Genomic DNA, 10141 nt, shown 5'->3' on the forward strand with positions numbered 1-10141 from the left:
CGAGACCAGCCTGAGCAAGAGCGAGACCCCACCTCTACTAAAAATAGAAAGAAATTATATGGACAGCTAAAAATATATATAGAAAAAATTAGCCGGGCATGGTGGTGCATGCCTGTAGTCCCAGCTACTCGGGAGGCTGAGACAGGAGGATCGCTTGAGCTCAGGAGTTTGAGGTTGCTGTGAGCTAGGCTGACGCCACGGCACTCACTCTAGCCTGGGCAACAGAGTGAGACTCTGTCTCAAAAAAAAAAAAAAAAAAAATCTCCCTGAAATATTCTATGAATTTGAACAAATGCATAATGTCATGGTTTCACCACTACATTGCCACAAGGAAGAGTTTTACCACCCTAAAAATTACCCTGTGTTTCACCTCTTCACCTTGAAAAGATCCTTTGCCTTCCTATATAATCTTTATTCAGTTTGTTGATATTTAAAAAATAGCTTGTTGGAATTTTGATTGGGATTGTGTTGATCTATATATCAAATTAGAAAGAATTGATATCTTAATAATATTGAGTCTTCCAATCCATGAGTATGGAATAGATCTTCATTCATTTACATCTTTGATTTCTTTTATCAGTATTTTGTAGTTTTCCACATAGAGATTCTCTGCATAATTTCTTAGATTTATGCCTAAGTACTTAATCTTTTGGTGCATGCTGAATGGTATTGATTTTTAATTTGAAATTTCAGTCCTTCATTTCTGGTATGTAAGAAAGTACTTACTTTCATCTGATAACCTGTGTCCTATAATTTTGCTATATTTGCTTATTACTTCTAGGAGGGTTTTGGTAGAGTCTTTGGGATTTTCTACGTAGCCTATAATGTCATGGGAGAATAAAGACAGTTGTATTTCTTAATTTCTAATCTATATAACTCTTATTACTCTTTCTCATCTTGTGACTGTAGTTAGACTTCCAGTACAATGTGAAGGATAGTGGAGAGACAGGACATGCTCACCTTGTTCTCAGTCCTAGGGAGAAAGGGTCCATTCTCTCATCATCAAGTATGATGTTAGCTGTATGATTGTTTTTAGACATTGTTTACCAAGTTTAGAAAATTGCTTCCTAGTCCTTCTTTTCTCAGAGTTTTTTTTTTTTTTTAAATATGAATCGATGTTGGGTTAAGTCACACACCTTTTTTGCATCAGTTGTTATAATCATCTGATTTTCCTTCTTTCCAGCCCTGTGATGTGGTGGATTGTATTGATTAATTTGGAAGGATGAACTAGCCTTGCATATCTGAAATAAATTCCAGCTGGTCCTGATGTATAATTCTGTATATATTTGCTCAGATGTAATTTGGTAACATTTTGTTGAATATTTTTGTGTCTATGTTTGTAAGAGGCATTGGTCTATAGTTTTTCTTTCTTGAAATGTCTTCGTCTAGTTTTGATGTCAGTATAATACTGGCCTCCATAGAATGAGTTAGAAAGCATTTTCTGTGCTTTTATTTTCTGGCAGAAATGGTAGAGTATTGGTGCCATTTCATTTTTTAATGTTGGTAGAATTACCCAATGAAAATCTCTAACCCAGTGCTTGCTTTCTTAGAAGTTTATATATTATTAATTCAATTTCTCTAATAATTATATGGATAGTCTCATTATTTGTAGCTATTGTAAATGGGGTAATAGGATTGACTTCTTGATTTCTTTCTCAGCTAGTTTGTTGTTTGCATATAGAAACACCACCGATCTTTGTATGTTAATCATGTATTCTGCAACTTTACTGAATTTGGTTATCAATTCTAAGAGTTTCTTGGTAGAGTCTCTAGGGTTTTTTATATATATGTAAGATCATGTCATCTGCAAACAGGGACAATTTGACTTCCTCCTTTCAAATTGGATGCCCTTTATTTCTTTCTCTTGCCTAATTGCTATGGCTAGGACTTCAGGTACTATATTGAATAAGAGTGGTGAGAATGGGCATCTTCTCTTGTTCCGGTTCTTAGAGGAAAGCTTTTAGCCTTTCCCCATTCAGAAAGACGTTAGTTGTGGGTTTAGCATATATGACCTGTATTAGGTTAAGGTACTTTTCTCTATACCTAATTTATTACGGGTTTTTACCATGAAAGGATGTTGAATTCTATCAAATTATTTTTCTGTATCTGTTGAGATGTTCATGTGGTTTTTGTCCTTCATTGTATTGATGTGATGTATAACATTTATTGATTTATCTCATTCCTGGGGTGAATCCCACTTCATCATGTTGTATTATCTTTTTAATGTGTTGGTGGATTTGGTTTACTAGTATTTTGTTGAGGATTTTTGCATCTTGTGTTGATGTCATCAGGGATACTGGCCTGTAGTTTTCTGTTTTCTGTTGTGCCCTTATCCGGTTTTGTTATCAGGGTTAAGCTGGCCTCATAGAAGGAGTCAGAAAGAATTTTCTCTGCTTCAGTGTTTTGGAATAGTTTGAGAAGAATTGACACAGGGACTAGTTTATAACAATAAATGCTTACATCAAAAAAAAAAAAAAAAACTAGAAGATTCAACCTAAAGATGAACCTTAGAAACTAGAAAAGCAAGAACAAAGTCCAAAATTAATAGAAGAAAAGAAAGAATAAAGAAGAGAGGAGAAAGAAATGAAATTGAGACTAAAACATACAAAAGATTAACAAAACAAAAACTAGGCTTTTGAAAAGATAAACAAAATCTACAAACCACTAGCTAGACTAAGTAAGGACTAAGTCTAAGAAGACCCAAATAAATAAAATCAAAAACAAAAAAAAGACATCACAATGGATACCACAGAAATACAAAGGATCATTAGAGACTACTTGATCAAGTATGTGCCCATAAATTCAAAAACCTAGAGGAAATGGATAGATTCCTGGACACATACAACCTACCAAGATTGAACAAAGAAATAGAAATCCTGAACAGACCAGTCCAAGTAACGAGATTGAATAGCAATGAAAAGGCCTCCAACAAAGAAAAGTCCAAGGCTGCATGACTTCACCACTGAATTCTACCAAACTTTTAAAGAATAATTAATACCAATTCTTACAAAACTAAGTTATCAAATTGGTGACAATTGTCGGTAGTATTCCTTTATTGTATTTTTCATATCCAAGCACCATAGGATTTAAAGCTGTTTAAATACATATGTAGAGATAAACTATTTTAACCTCCTTTTTGTGTATTACTATATCCTAGATAATTTTCCTTGTCGATTATATTCTCTTTCATTATTGCTCAGGGGTACCTGTGGTAAGTGTGCTTGGATTTCAGAAGTCAGTCTTCACCTTACTGCCATCAGGAAAGTTCTGGGCAGAAAGTGAGGGGTTCCCATGTTGCTGGGGAAACAGTTAGAGGGGCTCGGTACTCACAGAGTAGGAACTAGAAGCACCAGTACAATCCAAGATGATGTCTTCGGTAATACGAGAATCTGAGAGTTAGGAGGATAATCACCACTCGTGGACACAACAGGAGTGAAGCGGCTCCAGGACAGTGTGAGTGAACTGACCAACCCCAGTCCTCATCCTGGGTTTTCCCTCATCCATCCCTGGACGTTAAACTGGGACAGGGATGAGATCCTGTCTTCTGAGCGACAAGCACTTGGTCTCTTCGAATCTCTATGAGAGGCTTACGGTGTGAGAAAAGGGGATTTTCTCCTTCTACTGTCTTCACCCCTCAAGGGATAAGAATCTGAGTTTTGTCCTGACTCTTTGGACCCTTAACTTGACCAGTTTGAGTGCTCCAATTTTCCCTGTTGTGCACAAGGTTTCCCAGCTGTGCATGTGCACACACCTTTCTACATTAGTACTGTGGCTTCAGGATGCATTTCTAGAAATTAATTCCACTTCGGTAGTACACACACTTTCCTTGACCTTAATACATGTTGTCAGGCAAGTTTCTTGGTTGTGAAGCCAATTTTACTTATTATTAATAATAAAATATCTGATTCTCTTGTCAAATGTCCCTTGCTCTAATTGATCCGGAATACATTTCTAATCCGGGCATTTAGGCTGAGTACTGGCATAGGGTGAGAAACAGGCTTAGAAACCATGGCAGAGGAACTGTGCCTGTGGTTCCTAGTATGGACGGTTAAGAGCGTAGAGTGACGGTGGACCAGACACCTCCCACTCCACTTGCCAAAAAGGTACATGGACTTTGATGTGGGTAGACACCCTAAATGTGAAGACCTTAAATCACAGTTGCTGAATCTCTCTAAAGGAGGAGAGTTATGTATACAGGGAATGCATTATCATTTAAAAATGAAAACTCCTTTATCAGATGAAAAAGTTTGACAACCTTTGGCCCCAAAGCAAGACAACATCAAACACTATATTATAAATCTGCTTTATTTAGCAATTACAAGGAAGCAAAGAGCAGAGAAAACATCATAGGGATACAGACTCTGTACATCATAGGACTGGTCACTTGTGCCTTCATGGGAGCTAGAGGAGAAGTTCACACCGCTTGTAAGGTGGGAGATTTGGGGCCAGTGGAAATTAAATGCAAGTTGCCCTATTCTGGAACAAGCCCCAGGCAGCATTTTTGGTAATGAAAAGGGGCGAAGATAACTTTGTTCTAATGCTCAGCCTCAGAGATAGAACATGGGAGGCAAGAGATTATAATATAGTAACTAACTGAAGCTCCAGTGGTGATGGAATCATGATGTTAGTCGAGAGTTTGACCTTATGATGGTGAGCAAAGGAAGCTCAGGAGGGTCAGGTGTAGACAGAGAGGAGCAGTGAGGGCACTCAGCATCCAGCCTCGGCTCTCACTCAGAGAGCAGGAGAGACCGGAGGCCAGGAGAGGACAAGCGACCTGAGGAGAGGGCTCTGCAGCCAGACCGGGGCCTGAGGCTTGTGGGACCAAGAGCTGGCGGCAGGACTTCAGTGCTTGTAGCTCTTCTTGCTGGAGGTGGTGGTGGTGGTGTACTTGATGGAGGAACTGCTGCCTCCCACGGAGCTGAGGCCACCCCCCAGGCCTCTGCCACTGCTGGAACTGAAGCCACCTCCAAGGCTGTGACCACTGCTGTAGGAGTAGCCGCTGCCTCCACCCAGGCCTACGCCACTGCCGACACCGCCGGCACCGCCATAGCCACCGGAGACGGTGGACTGCACCACGGCTGTTGTGGGGAGGGGACAAGGACACAAGAAGACACGGTGAGCTCCTTCTGCCAGCCAGAGCCCAAGCAGAAGAGTGCCAGGAAAGGGGAGGAAGGCAAGCAAGGGTACTTACAGATGTTGACTTGTCCGACGCCTTCGCCATTCAGCCTAGAGGGGAGGAACACAAGCAGGGTGAGACCTCAGTGAGCCATTCCTGGCCCCGTGTGGGAAGCTCAATGTGAGCAACAGTCCCCGGGAAACTGCTCTTCCAGGGGTTTTTCAGGACTAGCAATTCTAGCCATGGCAGGTGTGCCCTGATGCTGTGCTGGGTGCCAGACATCTAGGTGTGCTCAGGTGCTTGAGCAGGTGCTTAGGGACCCACCTGCACTCCTCGCCCTCCAGCAGCTTGCGGTAGGTGGCGATCTCCACGTCCAGGGCCAGCTTCACATTCATGAGCTCCTGGTACTCCTTCAGCAGCCGGGCCATGTCCTGCTTGGCCTTCTGCAGGGCATCCTCCAGCCCTTCCAGCTTGCTCCTGGCGTCCTTGAGGGCCAGCTCCCCACGCTGCTCTGCATCCGCAATAGCGGCCTGCAGGTTGGCGCACTGGAAGGGAAAGCAAGAGTGAATTCACCTGGATCTGGTGCCTTAGAGCACAGGAGCCTGGCTCTTCCATCCCAGTGAGGAAGGTGCCTGGAGCCCAAAATGGACGGTGAATGAACTTTAACCTTCCTTTCCACTACTTTTCTATTCTGTAGTTTTTGTCTAGTCTGGTTCATTTTACAAACACACATACCCCTTTTCCTTAACCACCCTGCATGAGAATGTGGTTTGTCACTGATGGGAGACACTACAGTGGACATAAGACAAAGGGACATTGGAAGAAATGGAACTGCGTTTTGTTTGGAATGTTGTCCCCACAGTCAAATCAAGATCGTTTATGAATATCTCATATGGACGCCCACTAACTAACAACAACTTATGAGCATCTTTAAGTGAGGGGATGAGTTTTCACTTGAGACTGCTGAGACCTTGCCACCTTCCCCCCTGAGTCTCTCGCTCATTTGGGCAGCACTGTGCTTGGCCAACGCCCCTTTTCCTCTGTCTTTTTCACCTGAATCTTGAGCACATTTGCCACAATGTTCCTCAGGCTTTCTTGCCTGTTCTTATCTTTCCAAGTTGCTTCTCTGCAATTCCCAAGTCAATCAGTCTTCTTAAGTAAACTCTCCAATGCCTCTAGCCCAGTGGTTCCCCACCTTCTTGGCACCAGGGAACAGTCTCACGGAAGACAGTTTATCCATGTGTAGGTGGGTAGAGGGTGGGATGTTGGGCAGGAGGTGGAGCTCAGGCTGTGATGCCAGCGATGAGAAGAAGCTTTAAATACACTAGCTTGCCCAGGGCTCACCTCCTGGTGTGCACCCACATTCCCAGTTCCTAAGTTTCATGGAAGACAATTTTTCCACAGATAGTGGAGGTGAGGAAAGAGGAGCAGTGTGGAGCTCTGCGGCCTTACCCTAACACTCCAATGACCGGTACTGGTCCATAGGGTAGGGGTTGGTAACCGCAGCTCTAGACTGTATTGCTAATGCTCTAATCAGTTGGCATGGCTTCTGTACACCTGTCAATACCAGGCACTAAGTAGGAGCCATGTCTCCTAACCACTGGGGAAGTACAGGTCCCCCTCTCCCTGCTTTTCCCTTAGATCCTGGGGACCTTCCCAGATGATGATTAATGACTGGCTGACGGTCTAGCAAGGAAGGGGGGCTTCTCTTCACCACTGGCCCTCACCATACCTGCTTCTTGACGTGGTCAATCTCAGATCTCAGCCTCTGGATCATGCGGTTGATCTCAGCAATCTCCTGCTTGGTGTTGCGCAGGTCGTCCCCGTGTCTGCCCGCGGTAACCTGCAGCTCCTCGTACTGCAGTCCAGAGGTGGAGAGAGAGACAGTGTCTATGAGTTTACACAGGTGAACAGTGACTTTCACTTCTGAATCAGGCATGTGTTGAGCTTGAACCTAACGGCTTCTCCTCAGGGTATTTAAGAAAAGTTGATTTGACAGGATTGATAAGACTTGTGAAACCCAATCAAGACCATCCTCATTGTGGGACCACTGAGTGCCTCGTCCCTTAGGGCCTGGCAGTGCTCTGTACTATATGACTAAGAGCCAGCACTGAGGGGGAAGCGAAAAGCAAAGATTCCTAGTGCTTCTCAACATGAGCATCCTTCTCACTTTTCCTCTTACACTTAGGCATAATCTCTACAAATATCTACTCTGACAGTGCAGGGTACATGTCATGTGAGAGGATGCTAGATTCTTTTCAGTAGATTTCCCCAGTGAAGTCTCTAGCCTTCTGGTATGCAGGGTGGGACACGGGGATTTCCTGGCAGCTGCCACCTCCCTGCTCACCTTGGTCTGGTACCAGGACTCAGCCTCAGCGCGGCTCCTCTGAGCAATCTCCTCATATTGGGCTTTGACTTCGGCGATGATGCTGTCCAGGTCCAGGTTACGGTTGTTGTCCATGGACAGGACCACGGAAGTGTCTGAGATGTGGGTTTGCATCTGAGACAGTTCCTGCAGAACACAAGTTTGTGAGGCCACTTACCCCTGTGCCATTAAAAGCACTACCCGAGCCCATGGATCCTCCCCCTTCACAGACTCCATAGAGCAAACAAAAGGAGAGTGGAGATGCTTACTGCGTCATAGAAGGCTCTCAGGAAATTGATCTCGTCTGTAAGGCTGTCTACCTTGGCTTGCAGTTCAACCTTATTCATGTAGGCAGCATCCACGTCCTGGGGAAAGAGCCGACAACGTGCCGTCAGCTGAGCCCCTGCCCCGTCTACCCACAGTTGAGTCTCCCTGCCAATCCTCCTCTCACAGGTGAGCAGAGACACGGAGTCATTTCTGTCCTTTAGCAAAGAAGCCTGACAGCCTGGCTGAATCTGCTCACCTTCTTCAGAGTCACAAATTCATTCTCTGCTGCTGTGCGCTTGTTGATTTCATCTTCGTACCTGCAGGAAGGAAGGTGTAAGACTCCACTGAGCCAGTGGTGGCAGGAATCAGAAAAGCAGCCCGTGATCCCACACTGTCCCTATGTGCAATATGTCCTGATTCTTCCTTCCTGCCACAGACAGCCTAAAGGCCGTTTTCTGTTGCTACTAAATTTTTCACTTCTCTAATCTCCCTGGTCCTTCCCTGGCTCTCCTTTGTACTTGCAGATTTGTTTCTAGGTAGCAGTTTGTGAGTTTCGTTAGCATGGACATGTTTTGGTAGGAATCCTGCCCCCATCTGGACCTGGTCACCCATTGTCTTGAAGTGTGTGCTTCAGAACGCTCAGCCCATTTTCCCCCTTGACTCACTTGTTCTTGAAGTCCTCCACCGTGTCCTGCATGCCTCTGAGCTCCGAGTCCAGGCGGCTTTTGTCCCCAAGGATGCTGTCCAGCTGCCTCCTGAGGTTGTTGATGTACTGCTCGAACAAAGGCTCCAGGTTCTGCCTCACGGTCTTGGTGCCCTGCTCCTGGAGCAGGGTCCACTTGGTGTCCAGGACCTTGTTCTGCTGCTCTAGGAACCGCACCTGGAGAGGAGACAAGACGGTCATTTGCCAGACAGGAAGGAAGCAAGAAGTGTCTGTGGCATCATGTTTCCTGGCAGGTCTGCAGTGTCCCACGGTGCTGGGATCCTACAGTGCATGCGGATGGCTCAGGCTGCGTTCTGCTCCCTAAAACCTTTTCCCTTTGCACCCCATAGATTTAACTTGGGAAATTCTCCTATGGAACATTCAGGTGTTCTCCCCTTCTAAGTTGTTGAGCATTCCAGTGACTTTCAATATTTCCTCCCCATTTTCCAAGCACAGCGAGAAATCTAGTTTTCAAACAGTGTTTACCTGAGATATTGTATCCAGTTTTCCTGAGTGACAGGACCTCAGTCAGAGGCATGCTGTGTGCTGCCTAATGACCAGATTCCAGTCCAGCGTCCCCTTCAGTGCCTGTGTCTGCTCTAAAGTATTCTAATTTTATCGTCATTGTTTTTAGGGAAAATTGGCATTCTACATATTGTACAAATTTTTCTAAGTCTCTTTTCTCTTAGTCTACCAAAAATATCTTTCCCTGTTCTTTAAAAAAAAAAATTTTACAGACTCCAGAGTGTAATTTACCAGCTATAATTGACTACTGTCATATTCTTTGTAGTCTCTGAGCCACCTGAGAGGGAAGAATGAACCCATGCCATCTCTCCTTGCCCCATCTGGGATTCAATGTTATGAAAAGGTGAGAGCTCTTCCCGGGCAGGGATGAGGCCCCTTAACAGGGTCAGTCGTTAGATGCATCTCATCACCTGCTGCCAGCTGTCAGCATGGGGCATCTGGCATCCCCGTGCAGAGCTAGTCTGAACCCCTTGTCCCTCTTTCCTACGTGTCCCCCAGTAGGAGGATTTTTGTTTCTCGCATCCAGAGACTCTGTGGAGGCCACGGCCTCATGTCTCACCTTGTCGATGAAGGAGGCGAACTTGTTGTTGAGGGTCTTGATCTGCTCGCGCTCCTCGGTCCTCACCCGCTGGATGGTGGGGTCGATTTGCAGGTTCAGAGGGGTGAGGAGGTTCTGGTTGATTGTGACCTCTTGGATGCCTCCAGGGGGGCACACGGGGAAGCCAGAGCCCCCATAGCCACCACCAAAGCCGGCTCCACCACCGAGCCCAAAGCCACCACCAGCTCCACCGCCAAAACCGAATCCACTGCCGGCTCCACCGCCGAAGCCATAGCCACCTCCAACTCTGCTGCCATATCCACCGCTGATGCCACAGCTGCCCCCTCCGAGGGAGATCCTCTTGGAGCCCCCCAGGTTGTAGAGGCTCCGGCTGCCGAAGCCAGCTCCTCCACACACTCCACCAAGGCCACCACTGCCCCGGGAGCGGGACACGGAGACGCTGCTGAAGCCAGAGCGAGAGACCCCGGGGACTCTGGCCGAGCCGGCACTGAAGCCACGGTGGCTGCTGCTGTGGCTCCTTATGGTGGATTTGCTGGACATGGTTCTAGAAGATGAGAAGGCTGAGAGAGCGCGAGAGGCTGGAGGCTGGAGGGAGAGGAGCAGGAC

The 10141-nt window shown here is 45.8% G+C and overlaps 1 protein-coding gene across 1 annotated transcript; it reads right to left on the bottom strand.

Annotated features, from left to right (window-relative positions):
• Nucleotides 1–4842: 4842 nt before the first annotated feature.
• Nucleotides 4843–10141, bottom strand: LOC138397228 (keratin, type II cytoskeletal 6A). The gene is made up of 9 exons (XM_069491198.1): nt 9536–10141; nt 8414–8628; nt 8005–8065; nt 7751–7846; nt 7464–7628; nt 6849–6974; nt 5441–5661; nt 5192–5226; nt 4843–5078 (listed from the first exon to the last, which is right to left on the bottom strand). Exons 1-9 carry the CDS (start codon nt 10073–10075, stop codon nt 4843–4845), a joined length of 1695 nt encoding a protein of 564 aa, XP_069347299.1. The 5' UTR covers nt 10076–10141.

The sequence above is a fragment of the Eulemur rufifrons genome, chromosome 16 (assembly GCF_041146395.1).
Source record: "Eulemur rufifrons isolate Redbay chromosome 16, OSU_ERuf_1, whole genome shotgun sequence".
Lineage (NCBI taxonomy): Eukaryota > Metazoa > Chordata > Mammalia > Primates > Lemuridae > Eulemur > Eulemur rufifrons.